Here is a 22279-nt window from a genome sequence, read left to right as displayed (position 1 = left end):
AGTTTAATGAGATCCATGGAGGATGAATCAGTCTGATAAAAATATGTCACAGGGTCAAACAGTTCTCTGTCTGAGCTTTGGACATGAGCACTCAGTGAGTTTGAAGATCAGGTAACTGTGAAGGAACAAGAGAATCCAACATTTTTAAAATCTTCAGTGGTCAAACAACTCAGTTTTTAAATCACGTATTCTTGTTATATGAAATATCTGTCTGATAAATCAATAGTTTAGAATTGACTTAATGGAGGAATATTTAAATGTAACATATATAACATTTGGTGGGCATGTGGAGGTTCACAAATACAGATACCTTTATTTTATGGTTGTTTTAATAGTTTATATTCTAATAATCTGCAGTAATTCTACTATTGTGTACCTGATCTGGAAACACAGAGACCTCCATGAGCCTATGTACATTTTCATTGCAGCTTTGTTACTGAACTCTGTTCTTTACAGCACTAATATCTACCTAAAGCTACTGATCGACTTTTTATCTGAACAACAGATCATATCTTATCAGGCCTGTCTGGTTCAGTTTTATATGTTTTATACTTTAACAGGTTCAGAGTTTTTTGTGTTGGCAGCCATGGCCTATGACAGGTATGTGTCTATATGTAAACCTCTGCAGTATCCAACTATCATGAGGAAAACAACAATCAGTGTCTTTCTGGCTTTATCTTGGCTTGTTCCTGCTTGTTATAATGTGGGATTAGCAACACTGAGCGCTAATCAAAAACTCTGTAGTTTTACTCTGAAAGTCATTTTTTGCAATAACTCAATTTACAAACTTTTTTGTGTGAGTTCCAGAGCTGTAACTGTATATGGTGTCTTTGTTTTCCTAAATGTTGTGGTTCTTCCTGTGCTCTTCATACTTTTTACATACACCAGGATACTTATAATATGTTATCACAGCTCTGGAGAAGTCAGGAGAAAAGCTGCACAGACCTGTTTACCTCACCTGATGGTTTTATTCAACTATTTCTTTTTAGTAATATATGATGTTATTACTGTTCGACTGGAAACTGATTTCCCTAAAACAGCACGTTTAGTAATGACTTTACAGTTAGTTTTGTATAATCCTCTATTTAATCCAATTATATATGGACTAAAAATGAAAGAAATTTATAAACACGTCAAGAAGTTGTTCTGTCAGGGTAAAACAAACTAATTTCATCAACACTGATTCCTTATTGTGAAAGAATATTGCAGAGATGTGATTTGTCTGATCACTGGAAATAATTTAATGTCAGGGTGTGTTTAGTTTCCTTATACACAGTAAAGAGCATTGTCAGCTTCAATAATGTGATGACTGATCGGTTTCTGCCAAATTCCATCTTTCCTGTTCTGAGTCCCACATTTCTTTTTTCACCTGTCAATCAGCAGCCCATTATCATGACCTTCACATTAAAGTGGAATATGTTCAGTGTTAAGGTTTGGCTTCTAGACTCTGATGCTGTTGCTGCCCACAAGGAAACACTGAGCTTCACTCAGCAGAGTGAGGAGAGAAAATATTATAAGGTAGATTTTTCTAAGGATCTTGGAGAAGCTGCCACAGTTCTTCTGTGGGTTCAGGCTGACTTAGTGTCATCTGTCTCTTCATGTGATCCCAGGATGATGTTGAGATCAGGGCTGTGTGGGGGCCACACCCTCTGCAGCAGGACTCTTTGGCTGATCATTTTAATATGAGTGACAAAAACAAATGGTTACTAAGAGACAAGTCTGGAAAGAAACAAGAATGCTCTGTTATTTATTTATTTATTGTAATTGAGTAGTTAATGAAAGATTCATTGATTGTTATTAGCCTGCAATGGGAAAAAATAAAGTACTGGCCTTGTGTCACTGTGATCTGGCAGTTTCACTGTTGTTTGTTACCAGACAGGACATATGGTTTTTGTTCCTCTGATTCAGATTGATGTCACTGATGTCATGACACAGGGTATCTGCAGGTTTCTAAGAGCTAGATTTAAGACTTTTTAAGACCTTTTTAATACCACGCAGAATGAAATTTAAGACCAATTTTGTAGAAATAAAATAAAACATCCCACAATACAACCAATTCCCATAACACACTGTTGGTTCTAATCAAACATTTACACAGAGACTTTCTTTTCTTTTTGTTCTAGGTTGAGCTCGTGACTTTTAGGAGATGCACACTCAATGCTATCCCCGGCTGCAGCCACCAGGTCTCACCCAGCACTCTTTATTTATACAGTGATGTGGTTACATGACTTCCAGGCACTGTCTCACTTTACACAATAGGTGAGAGTTGAAACATAGGCTATCTTCAGAGTTCATACAGAGTTCACAACCATATATGTATATGTCTTGGTGAGATAAGCAGAAAAACAGGAAACATCCCCAACTGTGACATTTACACCGTTATTTTAGTTGCTCAACTGGGGCATGCCTGGTTGCCCCCTTTACATAAAGCTGTCTGCAAAATCCCTTAAGCTGCAAAATGACAATTCTTATAACACAGTCAGCAATTTACAATGCCCTTATTCTAACATTTCCCTCCTGTTTGTCATTTTCACCATAGCGTCGGAGTTTTCCATCTTCCTTTCAGGATTTTCTGGAAACTCGTCATCATGACTAAACAAGTTTTAGAGAAGCAAGGCTCTGTGAGGGGTTGGGCGAAAACCTTCTGTAAAGGAAAAATTCCCAACCGGCCCCCAGGCTCCTGGGCGACCACCTCTGGTCCCCTGTCAGAGCACAATCAGTTACACATAATCAGTATTTACAGTCACCTCTGTGCTTGCATAACAGACAATACTTAGTGTCCCTAGACACAGAATCAGCCAATGGAGAGCCATAGCTGGGAGTAAGGATCAGATGGTCTCTTCAGCAGCCAAGGGTTTTGATACCGGCCGACTTCCACCTTACTCGGCCCCTAGCGGCTGTAGTATCTTGCAGTGGCTCTGGTGAATCCACGTGGGTCTCTCCTGAATCTTTACTGCAGTGGGAGTGGTCAGGATCACTGTATAGGGCCCCTCCCACTTGGGAGTGGACCAGGTCTTCCTCTTGATGACCTTTATCAGGACTTGGTCACCAGGTTTGACTCTCTGCACCTGTGGAGACAAAACATCTCTTGGCAGATTATTTGCACTCATGACTTCTCTGGTTTGTAACATCTTGCTCATCCATTCAGCTAGCGTGGTTTCTCCTTGAGGTTTTTCACACACATTTTCACAAATGGGAAGTGTAAAAGGTCTTCCATAAAGGATTTCAAACGGGGTCAGGCCTCTGTCTGTTGGCGTGACCCTCATATACATTTTTACCAGGGGGAGGCATTCCACCCATGTCCTTCCCGTTTGCTCCATAGTTTTCCTCAGTCTCATCTTTATAGTGCCATTAGTTCTTTCCACCAGGCCTGCACTTTGGGGATGATAGAGACTTCTAGGTAGGCAAAGTTTGTCTTTAATTTTAAAAAGGTCTTGCTCTATTATGGCTCCTTCTTTGAGCCAAAGTTGCTGTTCAGCCGGTGGAACTCTTTTCTGCATGTCCGAAAGTACTTCATGGTCTATAGGCTGTTTCACTTCTTCCGTGAGGTACAGGTTACATTTTCCAAACTGTCCCTGCGCTGCTGCTTTTGCTATAGCATCTGCCCTATTATTTCCTTTGGACACTGGATCTATTCCCTTCGTATGTGCGGCACATTTACAGACAGCATGTTTGGTAACATGACAGCTTGTAATAACTCTTTCAAGAGTGTGGCATGTCTGACTGACTGTCCTCCAGCTGTCTTCATTCCTATTTCTGCAGCCTGTGCTGAGAAATGTGAAGGAAGTTGCCCTGCCGCACAGACATCCTGTAGTGACACTACTGCGAACCCACACATATTTTCTCCTTTGTCATTTTTAAAACAGGAACCATCTACAAACCACACTTCCCCTTCAGCTAAGGCTACATCCTCCAAATCACTACGGGGTTTACATGTCTCCTCAGTGTTTGTAATATAACAGTGTGGTGTGCCTTCTTCAGCTGTGGGCAATAATGTAGATGGATTGAGTGTAGAGCATCTTTTTATAGTCAAATGTGGCTGGGACATTAGGAGCGCCATAACTGACAGATGTCTGGCTGGTGACAAAAATGACATTTTAGTTTCTGTCAGAAGTAAGTCAACTGAGTGTGGGGCCAGCAGTGTAAGTGGATGAAAAAGTACTACTTCTGCTGAGGCTTGTACTGCCATTGCAGCTGCACACACAGCTCTGACACAGGCAGGCAAAGCACAAGCCACAGGATCCAGCCTCTTAGAATAATAGGCTACTGGCTTCTGCTTTCCTCCTGACAACTGAGTTAGCACCGATGTCATGAACTTCCCTTTACAATCTACAGTTTGGACAACGGGTTTACTATAATCTGGAAGACTCAAGACAGGTGTGGTCACTAACTGCTCTTTTAACTCACAGAAAGCCTTCTCACCTTCTGGAGTCCACTTTATTTCCTGCTTCATGGCCATCGGTGTTTCATAAATCAGGTCTAACAGCGGTTGTGTTACCTGAGCATAATCTGGAATCCACTGTCGACAATAGTTACACAGCCCTAAGAATTGCATCATCTGTTGCTTAGTGATAGGCTTACAGGCTTGTTGAACAGCTGCTTTCCTGGATTCAGTCAGGGCTCTGCCTTCTGGTGTTAGTTTATTACCCAGGAATACAACTTCAGAGGCAGCCCACTGTAACTTTTCTGGAGATGCTTTGTTGCCTGTTTTTTCCAAATGTTTGAACAGTGCTATCGCCGTGTCTTTGTTGTGCTGCTGAGTGTCTGATGTAATTAAGATATCATCTACATAGGTCAAAATTTGGCTATGTGCAGGCACATGGAATGTAGATAAGCAATTTTCCAATTCTGATGCAAATATAGTGGGGCTATCAACATAACCCTGTGGCAACCTAGTGTAGGTGAGTTTCTTTCCCTCAAAGGTGAACCCAAACCATCCCTGTGAATCTGGATGTACTGGGATAGAGAAAAAAGCATTACTGAGATCCACAACCGTGAACCACTTCATTTCAGGTTTTATATGGTTCAACAAAGTGTGAGGATCTGGGACACACGGGGCCCTACTTTCAACTGCTTTATTTACTTCCCTTAAGTCTTGGATCATCCTCCAACTCCTCCCATCAGCTTTTTTCACTGGGAATATAGGGGTGTTACACTGAGCCTCTGGTGCCCTCACCAGGATCCCTGCATCAAGCATCTCTTGTACCACAGGCCTGATTCCCTGAAGGGCGTCTGGTTTAAGGGGATACTGCTTTATCCTAGGTCTATAATCAGATTTGGCCTTAATAATAACTTCTGGAGCTGTAGTCATTAGGCCTACATCAGTTTTGCTTCGAGACCAGAAACTGTCAGGCACCTCAGCCAAACACGGATCTAACTCCTCCAGAAGTAACACTCATTCTCGGTCATCCTCCCCCATGTGAGCACGGGGAGTGGCCGTTACAACCCAATTTAAGTTTTTGTAAAAACAGCTTCCCACACTATTACTAAACCAGCCTCCTTCTTCTTCATGCCAATCACAAATACTCTCAGCTTTATTCAAAAACTGCTTCAACTCCTCCCAGTGCATGTCATTCGTCTTAGACACTGACAAATGAGGATTAGGTGACCATCCCTTCAAGAGGCGCTTAGCTTCTGGAGGAAGACTAACAGAGCACACTGCCTTTCCTTTCCTATCAGTATAAAGGGTCTTAAGCGTTATTCTCTGCGGCCCTAACTTCTCGAACTTCCGTACATAATCAAAATCTGGACCTGGGGTGTATTTATAATAAAGGGTGACATGCATCTGCTCTGGGGAGAGACTTTCTGAGTGTGGTGGTTGAGGATCAGGCAGCAGGCGCAGGAGCTGCTCTCCTGTGCGCCCAGGGTCAGGCATGGGCAGATCTAGGGACCACCAGTAATGTGGTGCCCCTTGTTTCAGCACTACATAAGAGGGGATCTCCTCCCTATGGCTGCCATCCCGTTAGTAGTAGGTACTAGGGATATTTTTAACTTACTCAACAAACCTCTGCCCAATAAGTTCACAGGACAGTTAGAACACAAAACTGCCATTGCCTTTTCCTGAAAGCCAGATGCCTCATCCTCAATCACAAAACTTTGGGAGAAACTGCAAGGGGTGACCTGTCCATTTGCTGATTTTACAAAAATATTTTTATCACCTCTTGTCACTCCAGGAATTCTATCCCTCAAGACTGTTCTGTCTGCTCCTGTGTCACACAAAAACTCTATTTTCACTCCGTTAATTTTTAACATTCTAATGGGCATTACCTTATTCCCTTCTGCATTATAATAAGTTTCTACTATTTCTTCAAGGTCCAACATTTCGTCTACAGTGGGGCCTAGTCATGCTTGGGGGTTAAAGGGTCCCGGTCTCCTATACTCTTCTGGTCGTCTGCCTTCATCTCTCCCTGAGCTCTGGTTCTGCTCATCACAATCACGGGCAAAGTGTCCTGGTCTACCGCAATTATAGCATACATCATCCTTCCATTTCCTATTTCCAAAGCCTCTTCCTGAGCTCTCTCTACCTCTGCCTCTTCCTCTGAATCCTCTCCTGCTGTACTGTGAAGGACTTCCTCTCCCCCTGTCACCCATGACATCCAGTAGTGCAAACACTGCAGCTTTTGATTGTTGTTCTGATTTATGTTTCTGTAAGTCTTGGGCATGCTGTGCATAATTCATTATTTGAGTCACGCCATCTGTGGGTGTATTAATATTTAGCTTTCGGATGTGGTGGGTGATGGACGGAAGAAACCCACTCAGCAAGGCCTGTTTCAGTTGTTGCTGATAGGGGGAAGCGACAGTGTCAGAGGGGTCCAAACCACTGTTTGCCTTGAACACTTCCTCTAGCCTTCCTCTATACTCCAGTACATCTTCACCCTCTTTCTGTTTACACTGAGCGATAACTTGGTAATCTGGGGGTTTAATGAATGCATTTTTTACTCTATCTGTCAACAATGTAACTTGGTTGTCTAAGGCTGGGTCTCCAGGGGGCAAAACCTCCCCCGCTGGAGTCCGCCCTGTATATCCTCCCCTCACTCCTCCATATCTGTGTCCTAAAGCTTTCCTGCACACTGAGTCAATTTCCTGTCCGTCCAAATTGTAAGTTTGTCTAAGTTGTTGCAGATTTACAATCCATTGACGAACATTAGCGAGGGGGTCCCCTAGCCCTTTTACTGCATCCTCCAGCTCCTTACAAGACCACGGTCTCCTTACCAGGAGAAGGGGCCTGTTATCATTCCCTACTCCAAAATGGGGGTTAGGCACCTCTATGGCTGGAAAGATGCTGGCTGGGTCGATCAATGGTGGCCAGGGCGGGACGGGGCCCCATCCTTGACCCATCGCCCTGGAGGTCCCTAAACGGACTTAATTTTGACATAGCCTCTGCCAGTCCTTGGACCTCATAAACTAAAGGACCATACAGACCATACAGATTTCCTGATCTAGTGTGGCTAGGACTGGTTAGGGCAGGTCCAGCCGTAGGAGGCGGGGTCGCGGCTGCCTTCGCTGCCCCCGTCACAGGTGCGGCAGCCGCAGCAGCAGCCGCAGCCGCAGCCGCTGCTTCTTCTTGTTGGATTAATGCTTGTGGGCGCCCTACAAAATCGGTCCTCTTGGAGGGCTGCTATGAGGGACTTTTTATCTCTTCTCTTCTGCCTTCTCTTCTCAGCTTGCTCTTGCCATTTTACTGCCTCAATGAGCTGCAATTTAAATTTATCAATTTTCCTAGGTTCTGCTATGGCCATTTCTGCTTTTAACTGAGTTACCAATTTATCGCATGCGCAGATTTCCAATTTTCCAGGAAACTCATACTTTTTCTTCCATTCTCCTAAATATCTCGCTGATCCAGGAGAATAAGTGTTCATAAATTTAGGATCCCCCATTAATTGGGGTTTACTGTTTCCCTTTCCCATAGTTGCAACTTTGGCACAAGCAAACGATCAGTCACAACAGCGCGGAAACACCAATAAATGTTGGTTCTAATCAAACATTTACACAGAGACTTTCTTTTCTTTTTGTTCTAGGTTGAGCTCGTGACTTTTAGGAGATGCACACTCAGTGCTATCCCCGGCTGCAGCCCCGAGTCTCACCCAGCACTCTTTATTTATACAGTGATGTGGTTACATGACTTCCAGGCACTATCTCACTTTACACAATAGGTGAGAGTTGAAACATAGGCTATCTTCAGAGTTCATACAGAGTTCACATCCATATATGTATATGTCTTGGTGAGATAAGCAGAAAAACAGAAACATCCCCAACTGTGACATTTACACCGTTATTTTGGTTGCTCAACTGGGGCATGCCTGGTTGCCCCCTTTACATAAAGCTGTCTGCAAAATCCCTTAAGCTGCAAAATGACAATTCTTATAACACAGTCAGCAATTTACAATGCCCTTATTCTAACACACACTGTTTATTGATATAAACTGTTTACACACCGTTTGATTTATTGAATAAAACAAAAATAAAATGCCAGGTGTTTTCCCACAGGTTTCCGCAGCCGCTTTGTCTTATTCACACCGCATGTGGGTCTCCAAAGCTTTGATTCCCATTGTTCCGAGTTTTACATTTTTTTGCACCAGACCTCGAACACGTCGCCACTAACTGGACTTAACCACGGCGCAAAATTAGGGTTTTGTAACCAATTGTCATTAAATTTACATTTACCCATGGTAAAAGACTAATGCAGAAACTTTCCCGCAGTTCACGCAGCTGCCGGAAAGCATGTGTTAAATAAACTCCACTCAAACGCGTATTTTAGTTGGTTCCGCCTATTTCGTTCTGCGTAACAAATACACGAAAGGCTTTCAAATTGATTTCAAGGTGAAAATAAAATCTTCTTTATGGGTCTGTTAGATTTCATTTTAAGACCTTTGAAACGCGAATTTAAGACATTTTAACGCTAATTAAGGCCTTAGTTTTATAATATGGAATTTAAGACTTTTTAAGGATCCGCGGACACCCTGTGACATGGAAATCATGTATTCCATTCCTTGATTTTCCCAAATCACCTCACAATTAAACTGTGGACTGACTTTACCTGCTGTGAATAAAGTCTGTAACGTGATTGATCATGGAATCTGGAGTTATCTTGGCTCAAGAACCTAACTATTCAAGTTACTGCTTCTCTTCTTCAGATGCCATTATTAATAGTGAGACTAGTTTGTAATAGAACAAGTACATATTGCAGTGGGCTGGTTCACAGTAACCAAAAATACTTTAAAAATCATTATAATATCTTTTAATGTGGCAGTGACAAACCCAGTAGGTCCAAGCTCCAGTAAATCAGGTCTGAAAACAATCAGGCCTCCAGAGTTTGATAAAGTTGTTTACATGTTATTCAGTCTGGGTGGAAAGTTTAATGAGATCCATGGAGGATGAATCAGTCTGATAAAAATATGTCACAGGGTCAAACAGTTCTCTGTCTGAGCTTTGGACATGAGCACTCAGTGTGTTTGAAGATCAGGTAACTGTGAGTGAGTAAGAGAGTCTAATACAGTTTACGGTCTTCAAGGTGAACTTTTTATTCACTTATTTTTGTTACATAATCTGCCTGTCTTACTCATTGATATGTTATATTTTTTTTCCCAATGGCGGAAGATTTAAATGTCACATATATAACATTTGGTGGGCATGTGGAGGTTCACAAATACAGATACCTTTATTTTATGGTTGTTTTAATAGTTTATATTCTAATAATCTGCAGTAATTCTACTATTGTGTACCTGATCTGGAAACACAGAGACCTCCATGAGCCTATGTACATTTTCATTGCAGCTTTGTTACTGAACTCTGTTCTTCTCAGCAATAATACCTATCCAAAGCTACTGATTGACTTTTTATCTGAACAACAGATCATATCTTATCAGGCCTGTCTGGTTCAGTTTTATATGTTTTATTCTGTAGGTGCTTCAGAGTTTTTACTGTTGGCAGCCATGGCCTATGACAGGTATGTGTCTATATGTAAACCTCTGCAGTATCCAACTATCATGACAAAAAGAACAGTCAGTGTCTTTCTGGCTTTATCTTGGCTTGTGCCTGCATGTGAGATGATGGGATTAACAACACTGAGCGCTAATCAAAAACTCTGTAGTTTTACTCTGAAAGTCATTTTTTGCAATAACTCAATTTATAATCTTTTTTGTGTGACTTCAAGATCCATAACTGTTTTTGGTATTTTCAATTTCTTACATGTTGTTGTTCTCCCTGTGCTCTTCATACTTTTCACATACACCAGGATACTTATAATATGTTATCACAGCTGTGGAGAAGTCAGGAGAAAAGCTGCACAGACCTGTTTACCTCACCTGATGGTTTTATTCAACTATTTCTTTTTAGTAATATATGATGTTATTACTGTTCGACTGGAAACTGATTTCCCTAAAACAGCACGTTTAGTAATGACTTTACAGTTAGTTGTGTATAATCCTCTATTTAATCCAATTATATATGGACTAAAAATGAAAGAAATTTATAAACACCTCAAGAAGTTGTTCTGTCAGGGTAAAACAAACTAATTTCATCAACACTGATTCCTTATTGTGAAAGAATATTGCAGAGATGTGATTTGTCTGATCACTGGAAATAATTTAATGTCAGGGTGTGTTTAGTTTCCTTATACACAGTAAAGAGCATTGTCAGCTTCAATAATGTGATGACTGATCGGTTTCTGCCAAATTCCATCTTTCCTGTTCTGAGTCCCACATTTCTTTTTTCACCTGTCAATCAGCAGCCCATTATCATGACCTTCACATTAAAGTGGAATATGTTCAGTGTTAAGGTTTGGCTTCTAGACTCTGATGCTGTTACTGCCCACAAGGAAACACTGAGCTTCACTCAGCAGAGTGAGGAGAGAAAATATTATAAGGTAGATTTTTCTAAGGATCTTGGAGAAGCTGCCACAGTTCTTCTGTGGGTTCAGGCTGACTTAGTGTCATCTGTCTCTTCATGTGATCCCAGGATGATGTTGAGATCAGGGCTGTGTGGGGGCCACACCCTCTGCAGCAGGACTCTTTGGCTGATCATTTTAATATGAGTGACAAAAACAAATGGTTACTAAGAGACAAGTCTGGAAAGAAACAAGAATGCTCTGTTATTTATTTATTTATTGTAATTGAGTAGTTAATGAAAGATTCATTGATTGTTATTAGCCTGCAATGGGAAATAATAAAGTACTGGCCTTGTGTCACTGTGATCTGGCAGTTTCACTGTTGTTTGTTACCAGACAGGACATATGGTTTTTGTTCCTCTGATTCAGATTGATGTCACTGATGTCATGACATGGAAATCATGTATTCCATTCCTTGATTTCCCCAAATCACCTCACAATTAAACTGTGGACTGACTTTACCTGCTGTGAATAAAGTCTGTAACGTGATTGATCATGGAATCTGGAGTTATCTTGGCTCAAGAACCTAACTATTCAAGTTACTGCTTCTCTTCTTCAGATGCCATTATTAATAGTGAGACTAGTTTGTAATAGAACAAGTACATATTGCAGTGGGCTGGTTCACAGTAACCAAAAATACTTTAAAAATCATTATAATATCTTTTAATGTGGCAGTGACAAACCCAGTAGGTCCAAGCTCCAGTAAATCAGGTCTGAAAACAATCAGGCCTCCAGAGTTTGATCAAGTTGTTTACATGCTAGTCAGTCTAGGTGGAAAGTTTAATGAGATCCATGGAGGATGAATCAGTCTGATAAAAATATTTCACAGGGTCAAACAGTTCTCTGTCTGAGCTTTGGACATGAGCACTCAGTGAGTTAGTTTCAGTGTCATGCACCTGTACATGAGTTTTCCTGTTACATTTTCTGTCTGTTTTAATAGTAACTAATTCATTTTTGACTTTTGTAATGGAGGAAAACATAAATGTGACATATATAACATTTGGTGGCCATGTGGAGGTTCACAAATACAGATACCTTTATTTTATGGTTTTTTTAATAGTTTATATTCTTATAATCTGCAGTAATTCTACTATTGTGTACCTGATCTGGAAACACAGAGACCTCCATGAGCCTATGTACATTTTCATTGCAGCTTTGTTACTGAACTCTGTTCTTTACAGCACTAATATCTACCCAAAGCTACTGATTGACTTTTTATCTGAACAACAGATCATATCTTATCAGGCCTGTCTGGTTCAGTTTTATATGTTTTATACATTGGTCGGTTCAGAGTTTTTACTGTTGGCAGCCATGGCCTATGACAGGTATGTGTCTATATGTAAACCTCTGCAGTATCCAACTATCATGAGGAAAAGAACAGTCAGTGTTTTGCTGGCTTTTGCTTGGCTTGTGCCTGCTGGTCATCATGTGGGATTAACTAAAATGAGTTCTGATCAAAAACTCTGTAGTTTTACTCTGAAAGCAATTTTTTGCAACAATTTAATTTTCAACCTTTTCTGTGTGAGTTCAAGAACAGTGTCTTTATATGGGCTCTGCATTTTCCTAAATGTTGTGGTTCTCCCTGTGTTCTTCATACTTTTTACATACACCAGGATACTTATAATATGTTATCACAGCTGTGGAGAAGTCAGGAGAAAAGCTGCACAGACCTGTTTACCTCACCTGATGGTTTTATTCAACTATTTTTATTTACTAATATATGGTGTTATTATAGCTCGACTGGAATCAGACTTTCCAAAAACAGCACGTTTAATAATGACTTTACAAGTGGTTGTGTGTAATCCTCTATTTAATCCAATTATATATGGACTAAAAATGAAAGAAATTTTTAAACGCCTCAAGAAATTATTCTGTCAGGGTAACATTAACTGATATATTCATTCTTTGGTAATAACGCAAATATATGATCTTTCTAGTCATTGGATATTATTTATTGGTAGGATTTGTTTAGAGTCCTCACATACAGAAAAGAGTATTGTCAGCTTTAAAAGTGTTGTGGCTAAGCTGTTACTGCCATTACATCATAATCCATCATTTCTGTTCTTTCAATCACAAGTTTCCTATTTAGTATGTTTAATTTAAAGCCTTATAGAAACTGCACATATTCAGAGGACAGGATATTCTCATATATTCATGGATATTGATTTATTAACACTATTTTCTGTGTCACATTTCAATAAATATAGTCCTCCACCACACCATGTTTTTAAAGGCTAAACTTTATCATGTATGTTGTGTTCCTAAGGCTAATCATGTAGCTGTTCTTCAACCCATCATGTTGAAATAACAAAACCTAAACACATTTAAAGCTAATCACCTTGTGCATGTGATGCAGTGGGATGAGAGTGCATTGGTGAAGTTGATACCATCTGCCGCAGGACATTTTATAATATTTTATAATATGGCTCACAAAAATGTGAGTAGTTACTGACGACTGAACAAAAAATAAACCAAGTATTACCTGATATAACTCAAATCAACTCAAAATTGATTTATATAGCATTTTAAAAAAAGAAGCACAATAAAAATTAATATTCAACAGTGAGCAACAGAGGGCAGTGTGGCAGCCAAAGTAACACTCCCTCTGTGTTACATAAGTTTTTGCTGTTTGCCATGTAAGGTACAAGTGTTATCGTCTGACACTTGATGTACAAAGAATACCTTAAGCATGTGAGCACAGATGTGTCACACAGTGGGGAAATGAATAAACTGAAAACACTGGGATACATTCACCCAAGACAAAGGTTTGTGCTGAAGGTGGTAACCTGTTTCCTGGTTAAGCACATTCACTATCTCTCGAGAATGTCTTGTCTTGTCCAGTACCCCTTGCTATTTCCGGACTTATGGTAATCCAGACACTTTACATTTTGATATCATTATTTTAAATAAATGCTTTTAGGTCATGAATCAAACATATACGTCTGTTATCCCTTTTCACTCCTTTTTCTCCCCCGATCATCAGAGGGACATCTGCTCTTGTCTATTCAAAAGATATCAGGGTGAGTTTCCAGCGTGCACTGGTGGTGACACGAACATGGAGGCTGGGAAACATTCAGTGGGGAGGAAAATGTGTCTGCAAATTACTCATTTAAATATGCTTTTGATAACAATCAGCTTAAATAAATCCATAAAAATCATTACTGATTTGTTTTTATAAAGTTCTACATCTAAAGTTAAAATGCTTGTACTGTTTGGTCAACCATGATGAATTACTACTTCTCTTAGTGTCAAATGCAGCACTAAGGTCTAGCAGGACAAGTACAGAGATAAGTCCATTATCTGAGGCTATCAACCACAGCATCTTATTACAGAGACCCGAACGTGATTGGAATTATAGGAACAGCGTTAAAGAGGTTCCAATCTTATTTATCGGACAGTTTCCAGTTTGATCATGTTAATGACGAACCTTACATGCACACAAGTTAGTTATGGAGTTCCACAGGGTTCTGTGCTAGAACCGATTCTCTTCACCTTATAAATGATTGCCTTAAAGTTATTAGGAAGCACTCTATAAATTACCACTGCTATGCAGTTGACAGTCAGCTGTATCTCTCTATGAAACCTGATAACAGAAGTTACTGTACTGGTCGTACACAGTCACTGAGGACAGATGGTCTTTTGTCAAATTCTCTACCCCAGAGGGTTAAGGATGTTCCCCAGAAATCCATATTGGGTCCTACACTTAAAAATATATATTAATAATATTGGTTATGCTGTAAGAAGTTCTCATATCCATATGTATGTTGATGATACCATTATCTATACATCGATCCTGCCCTGAACACTGCCTTGTCTTCACTGCAAACCATCTCCACTAACGCCCCCCGCAAAACAACTACTGGTCATAATAACAGTTCTTCCCATGTTAGATTATGGTGACATAGTCTATAGGTCTGCTTCAAAAATCATCCTTCTCGAACTAGAAAATGTTTACAACTCTGCCATCTGTTTTGTGACTGCAGCTCTATTTAACACTCACCACTACAACCTGTATTCTCTGGTGAACTGGCCCTCACTCCACTCCCGCAGACAGATACACTGGTTTCTGTTCATTTATAAAACCCTTGTACCCTATGTACCCTAGTATTTATAAAGATGTTGTCATTAGTGTGTAATCACCAGAAAATACGAACCGTTGCATTTTCTTAATCTTCGAATGAGCCGTTTCACTCTACATAGGAAGTGGGTCTCCTTTCATGGAGGCTGCCATGTTGAGTAATCATATTGACACTGCACACTTCAGCACTACTTAGACAAATAATCATTTGCAAGAAGCCTCAATTCGAGCTACACCAGCAGGATTGTTTGGGGGAAAATCAGGCCCACAAATTGGCATAAAGTCCTTCATGTGTGGCCAGACTATAGAAGACTTATTGTCATTTTACATAGCAATACTTTGTGGTTTATTGCAAGAGACTATTTTATTAAAACATATAGTCAAATTTCTATGAAAAACAATGACACTTGTATTAAGCAGTGGATAATTCATAAACTCCAGTAAATCAGGTCTAAAAACAATCAGGCCTCCAGAGTTTGATGAAGTTGTTTATATGTTAGTCAGTCTAGGTGGAAAGTTTAATGAGATCCATGGAGGATGAATCAGGCTGATAAAAATATATCACAGGTTCCAACAGTTCTCTCTTTGGACATGAGCACTCAGTGAGTTTGAAGATCAGGTAACTGTGAATGAGTAAGAGAGTCTAATACAGGATAGAAGAGTCTTTCACAGACGTCAAAGTGAAACGTCCTAATTTAAATTCACATATTTCTGTTAATAATTGCATTCTTATTTGTCTTGATGGAGGAAGATTTAAATGTAACATATATAACATTTGGTGGGCATGTGGAGGTTCACAAATACAGATACCTTTATTTTATAGTTGTTTTTACAGTTTATATTCTAATAATATGCAGTAATTCTACTATTGTGTACCTGATCTGGAAACACAGAGACCTCCATGAGCCTATGTACATTTTCATTGCAGCTTTGTTACTGAACTCTGTTCTTTACAGCACTAATATCTACCCAAAGCTACTGATCGACTTCTTATCTGAACAACAGATCATATCTTATCAGGCCTGTCTTCTTCAGTTTAATATGCTTTATACTTTAACTGATTCAGAGTTTTTACTGTTGGCAGCCATGGCCTATGACAGGTATGTGTCTATATGTAAACCTCTGCAGTATCCAACTATCATGACAAAAAGAACAGTCAGTGTTTTTCTGGCTTTATCTTGGCTTGTCTCTGCATGCCACCATATGGGATTAACAATAATGAGTGCTAATCAAAAACTCTGTAGTTTTACTCTGAAAGTCATTTTTTGCAATAACCAAATTTACAAACTTTTTTGTGTGAGTTCCAGAGCTGTAACTGTATATGGGCTGTTCATTTTGTCAAATATTGTTGTTCTCCCTGTGCTCTTCATACTTTTCACATACACCAGGATACTTATAATATGTTATCACAGCAGTGGAGAAGTCAGGAGAAAAGCTGCACAGACCTGTTTACCTCACCTGATGGTTTTATTCAACTACTTCTTTTTGATAACATATGAAGTTATTACTGTTCGACTGGAAACTGATTTCCCTAAAACTGCACGTTTAGTAATGACTTTACAGTTAGTTTTGTATAATCCTCTATTTAATCCAATTATATATGGACTAAAAATGAAAGAAATTTATAAACACCTCAAGAAGTTGTTCTGTCAGGGTAAAACAAACTAATTTCATCAACACTGATTCCTTATTGTGAAAATGATGGAGATATCTGATTTGTCTGATCACTTCAAATAATTTAATGTCAGAACTTGTTTAGATTCATTACAGAGAATTAAAAGCATTGTAAGCTTCAATAATGTGATGACTGGTCAGTTTTCCCATAATTCCAAATTATTTCCTGTTTTCTCTGAATCCTTCACAAGTTGAGTCTAATGATTTTTGGCACTGTCATAGTGGAATATGTCCATTATCAGGCAAAAAAATCCATAGAATGAAAAAAATGGTTGTTCAGTACATTCGGGTATCCAGCTGACTTAATTTTATTAAGACATAACGTAGCTGAGCCTGGAACTGAACATTGAAGCAAATCAAGTTACCAAAAATGGTACTGCATATATAAAACATAAGAAAAATATTAACATGTACTGTATAATAAGAGAAGACAATAAAGAATGATGTAAGAAAATACTCATAACAAAGCATCAGTAATATTAATTCAGAAATAAAATTTTTAACCAAACATCATAAACTTCACCAAAAATATCCAGAAAAGTATTTTATTTTTCTTTTGAAAGAAGATATATCTATATGCATCTGTTTTCTATTCTGCTCTCTGATTAGCTTTGTCAATTTAGTCATGTCGTTCCAGTCGTGGCCTAATGGATAGGGAGTTGAACTTGTAACCTGAAAATTGCAGGTTCAAGGCTCAGGAATTGTCAGTGGCAATGCCCACCCTCAGTGATCGAGGTGAGACTCTAAAGCAAGGCACCAGAGGAGGATTGGTAATATTGAGGAGAAAAAGTAGCGGGCCTAGAATACTGCCTTGTGGCACACCCATTTTGCAGTCTGAGATTTAGTGTGACCAACATTAACAACCTGTGACATATTAGACAGATATGACAAGAGCAGCTGTATGACAGATGAGGAAAAATGAAATGATACAAGTTTCTTTAACAGGATCTGATGTTCACTGTCAGTGAATACAGCTCCTGTGACAGGAACTTTCTAATCTGCAAAATTGTGACTTTCTCTCCTGGATCTTTGAGATTCTGTACAATGTAAGGGAGGCAGTATTCCCTTTAAGCAGTTCTAATATTTCAGAGTTGATCCAAGGTAGTTTGCTGCGCCGTCCTCTTGTTTTTTTGGCCAGAACTGATTTTTTTACAGACTGTACCTACTTTTGTATGAAAATGTACTAAAAGTTCTTCAGGATTCACTAAGGACAATTCATTACTCCAGTCAATGTTACTAATTTCAGCATTGAACTGGGATAGCTTTGAATTTGGTATCTTTATAATAGTCTGAAGACATACATGCATAAAAATTAGGTCAATAACTGAACTGTGTGTTTTTACAGTTCTTCTCAGATCTTTGATTAACTAAGACCGAGCTTTGTTGCCAGTGCTTTCAGTGATTTGGATGAGTTGTCGTTCCAGTCCAAATTAAAATTAGACAACTATGTTTTTTGTCTTGACTGCTTTTATTAGACCAGAGAGTTGAGACAGATAGGTATTTTTATTTATGTTTGGAGGTTTTTATGTTATAATAATAGTAACTGAATGCTGATGTGTGAAATTCATGACTAATTGTAATGTTTTTGTTATTGCATGAGCATATTTTTGATCAAGATACACAGCAACAACACCGCCGGTTTTATCAATACAGTCTTATAAAAACCTAAAAAAGTGCAAAAAGAGACATAAAAGTGTTTGAGTCTGGCCCAGTTTAACGTTTCCAATAAATAAAAGAATAAATACCAGCAGTCTGTACATAGTCAAACGATATCAATCCATTTCTATTGAGTTTCACCCACCACTGGAGTGCACTGAGATTAACATTCTTACAGAAGATACAGATAAGTTCAGTGGATCCAATACCGTCTAAAGCGAGCTGTGGGTTGAGAGGAGAAGTTGGCTCCGGGGAGCAGCCCGTCAACCAGCTGAAATCCCCGACCACGGCACTGGCAGAGCAGGCAACCAAGGATGTGCACCCCATGCGTCGGCAGTGCGCAAGTAACACCGCTGCACTGTGGTGCAGTGATCACATGTGAATCGGCTTCAGGTCCCAAGAGTCAATAAAACAGATCTAACAACAATCTTGGATTCAGGCCTCCAGAGTTTGATGAAGTTGTTTACATGTTAGTCAGTCTGGGTGGAAAGTTTAATGAGATCCATGGAGGATGAATCAGTCTGATAAAAATATTTCACAGGGTCCAACAGTTCTCTCTCTGAGCTTTGGACATGAGCACTCAGTGAGTTTGAAGATCAGGTAACTGTGAGTGAGTAAGAGTCTAATATAGGAGACACACTTGTACAATCTTAAGAAGTTTAACACCACACTTTTTAATTACATATTCTTGTTATATTGACTGTCTCATAAATCAGTATTTTGTGTTTGACTTTCCCAATGGAGGAAGATTTAAATGTAACATATATAACATTTGGTGGGCATGTGGAGGTTCACAAATACAGATACCTTTATTTTATGGTTGTTTTAATAGTTTATATTCTAATAATCTGCAGTAATTCTACTATTGTGTACCTGATCTGGAAACACAGAGACCTCCATGAGCCTATGTACATTTTCATTGCAGCTTTGTTACTGAACTCTGTTTTTCACAGCACTAATATCTACCCAAAGCTACTGATCGACTTTTTATCTGAACAACAGATCATATCTTATCAGGCCTGTCTGGTTCAGTTTTATATGTTTTATACTTTAAGTGATTCAGAGTTTGTCCTGCTGGCAGCCATGGCCTATGACAGGTATGTGTCTATATGTAAACCTCTGCAGTATCCAACTATCATGAGGAAAAGAACAGTCAGTGTCATTCTGGCTTTATCTTGGCTTGTGCCTGCATGTGAGGTTTTGGGATCAGCAACACTGTGCACTAATCAAAAACTCTGTAGTTTTACTCTGAAAGTCATTTTTTGCAATAACTCAATTTACAAACTTTTTTGTGTCAGTTCCAGAGCTGTAATTTTATATGGTGTCTTTGTTGTCCTCAGTGTTGTGGTTCTCCCTGTGCTCTTCATAGTTTTTACATACACCAGGATACTTATAATATGTTATCACAGCTCTAGAGAAGTCAGGACAAAAGCTGCACAGACCTGTTTACCTCACTTGATTGTTTTAATCAACTATTTTTATTTAATATCATTTGATTTTATCACAGCTCGTCTTGAAACGGATATTCCAAAAGCTGCACATGTAGTAATGACTTTACAGTTAGTTGTGTATAATCCTCTATTTAATCCAATTGTATATGGACTAAAAATGAAAGAAATTTATAAACACCTCAAGAAGTTGTTCTGTCAGGGTAAAACAAACTAATTTCATCAACACTAATACCTTATTGTGAAAGAATATTGCAGAGATGTGATTTGTCTGATTACTGGAAATAATTTAATGTCAGGATTTGTTTAGTTTCCTTACACACACTAAAGAGCATTTTCAGCTTCAATAATGTGATGACTGATCAGTTGTTTTTTTTTTTTTTTTGGTATAACTTTAAATTTCATCGTTCCTGTTTTTTCTTTTTTTATGTTTTAATGTTTAGTAAACTGATAATTAAATGATAATTTGTATTTCTTTGTTAATTTGTTACACACTCAAAAAGGATATTAAGAAATCAGAAAGCTTGAAGACTATTCCTGCTGAAATATAGATCAGCTCCACTCCCTCTGTGGCAAAGTCATCTTTACCCCATGGCAGGTCAGAATTGGTTATTGTCCTATCTTTGATGTACAAAGCAACACCTGGGAAAGGCATAATTTACATAGTGATTTAATTAATGAGTCACATTCAAGTAAGTAGAATTTGTTTTTGGACTAATGTGGCAGTGAATCCCTAATACACCTTAGTACATACAAGCAAACACTGAAATGGGAACTAGACCCAAAAACTTAAATGCATTGCTTTTCAATGTGCTGCACAAGTTTTGATTTGAACTTTACATCTTTACATCTTAAGTGATTCTTCTCAGCGGCCCCTGGAGGCTATACTGGGACGGCAGCTCCATCAGCTATTTTGGAGTTCTAGCCTACAGGCATAATTTCAGTGTTTCCACAAACATCAGGAAACTTGACAGTGACTCTTCTACTCAGGCATATGGTGCACATGTCTGTCCTCACACTGATTCAAAAGGCCAAGTGCAGGTAGATGTCCTTGGCAGACTTTCTTCCAGAAGAGAACTGTTAATACCCAGATGAGAACTTTCAGCACCTCATCAAAGAAAGAATTATCTGAGAAAACACAGCTTTGACTACTGGATTGACTCCACTATCAGTGTTGGGAGTAAAGCAATTCAAAACAAAAACACATTTTAACACAAAATTAAGTGGTGCTAGTTTCTCTTAAGAGTATAAAACACATTCCAGCACCAAAGAAAACATTCTGCAGGTAAAATACCATGTCTATTTCCTGCTGCGACAATGCAAATGTGTTTGGTTCATAGTCCATAATTAGCACCCGATAGTCTGAGTCGGGTCGACCCGGGCTGGGTCATTTTCCAGGGCTGTTTTCAGCCCCATTCCACACCTGGATGGACATGGTTCCAATATTTTCAGTGTGTTAGAGGAAAGGACAAGAACCTAATTGTTAAGTTCAGTCGTGTATGACACCAATGGACCGCTCTACATCGAGAAATAGCCAGAGCTATTGGTTAGAAAATGGAGGAATAAATTACATTACAATTTCTATTCATACTTCTGTGGTTATTTTGGTAAAAGTAATGTAAAAGTAATGTAAAGGCAGTGACATGCATTTCAAATCAGAGACAGTAACACGCAGACAGTGGTAATCTGACTAATTACTTTCAAATGACAATAATTAGTAATATAACATGTATTACATTTTGGAAGTAACTTGGACAACACTGTCTGTGGAGATTCTCCGTCATCCAGGTGAAGTTATCTAGAGGTTCAGTCATGGCTATTTGTACAACACTGTCGACCATTGAAATGGCTTCAATCAGTCCTTTTCCTTTTGTGAATTTTTTGATGTTTATCATGATCAATCAGTAAAGATGTATTCCCTCCCTTGGATAAAGGGAAGCTCACAGATTAAATATTTATCAGTCTTTCCCAGGATTTTGATTAGCTCTATTCTCTTTAATTATTGATAGGAGTGTTCCACATGGTTACAATTTGAGACCACCACATGGTTTGTATCTTTATTAATGACCAACCATCCACCTATTATCTACCACTTATCCTGCTATCCTGAGTCACAGAACTAATCCTAGTTGACACTGGGCAAGAGGTTCATTCTAGACAGATCATTTATTATCTGTCTATTTGTTTAAATTGTTCTCCTCAATTCTATGCTGATGACACTGTCAATTATATATCGTCATCTTACAAATTCATTCTTTGCACTCCGAGGAATTGTTGGGTTTTTAGTTTTAGTTTTTGTAAAGTGCCTTGAGATGATTTGTATTGTGATTTTGCGCTATACAAATAAAATTGAATTGAATTGAATTGAATTGATTTTCACTTGGTTCAACACTGGTTTCACAACACATTTGTTTGCACCATGGTAATTGGTATGCAGTATAGCTGATTATTTTCCTCATATTTACATATTAACACTGATAATTAATCCCACTTTGAAAAAGTTAAACTGCTGGTTTCTGATCTAGAAGCTGAGTGATC

At 38.9% G+C, this 22279-nt stretch overlaps 3 protein-coding genes across 3 annotated transcripts; all 3 read left to right on the top strand.

Annotated features, from left to right (window-relative positions):
- The first annotated feature begins 241 nt into the window (after window positions 1–241).
- Window positions 242–1168, top strand: LOC113123193 (olfactory receptor 6N2-like). The gene has a single exon (XM_026295013.1). The coding sequence runs from the start codon at window positions 242–244 to the stop codon at window positions 1166–1168; it is 927 nt and encodes a 308-aa protein (XP_026150798.1).
- Window positions 1169–9587: 8419 nt separating this feature from the next.
- On the top strand, window positions 9588–10514 carry LOC113123192 (olfactory receptor 6N2-like). The gene has a single exon (XM_026295012.1). The coding sequence runs from the start codon at window positions 9588–9590 to the stop codon at window positions 10512–10514; it is 927 nt and encodes a 308-aa protein (XP_026150797.1).
- A 5190-nt stretch (window positions 10515–15704) lies between these two features.
- LOC113123191 (olfactory receptor 11A1-like) lies at window positions 15705–16631 on the top strand. Its single transcript, XM_026295011.1, has one exon. It carries the CDS (start codon window positions 15705–15707, stop codon window positions 16629–16631), a length of 927 nt encoding a protein of 308 aa, XP_026150796.1.
- The last annotated feature ends 5648 nt before the right edge of the window (window positions 16632–22279 follow it).

The sequence above is a fragment of the Mastacembelus armatus genome, chromosome 21 (assembly GCF_900324485.2).
Source record: "Mastacembelus armatus chromosome 21, fMasArm1.2, whole genome shotgun sequence".
NCBI classification, from domain to species: Eukaryota; Metazoa; Chordata; class Actinopteri; order Synbranchiformes; family Mastacembelidae; genus Mastacembelus; species Mastacembelus armatus.
This window is presented reverse-complemented; position numbering and strand designations above follow the sequence as displayed.

What these genes read in the sequence shown, in the direction of transcription:
- LOC113123193 (XM_026295013.1), top strand. Translation starts at nt 242, where the DNA reads ATGGAGGAATATTTAAATGTAACATATATAACATTTGGTGGGCATGTG.
- LOC113123192 (XM_026295012.1), top strand. Translation starts at nt 9,588, where the DNA reads ATGGCGGAAGATTTAAATGTCACATATATAACATTTGGTGGGCATGTG.
- LOC113123191 (XM_026295011.1), top strand. Translation starts at nt 15,705, where the DNA reads ATGGAGGAAGATTTAAATGTAACATATATAACATTTGGTGGGCATGTG.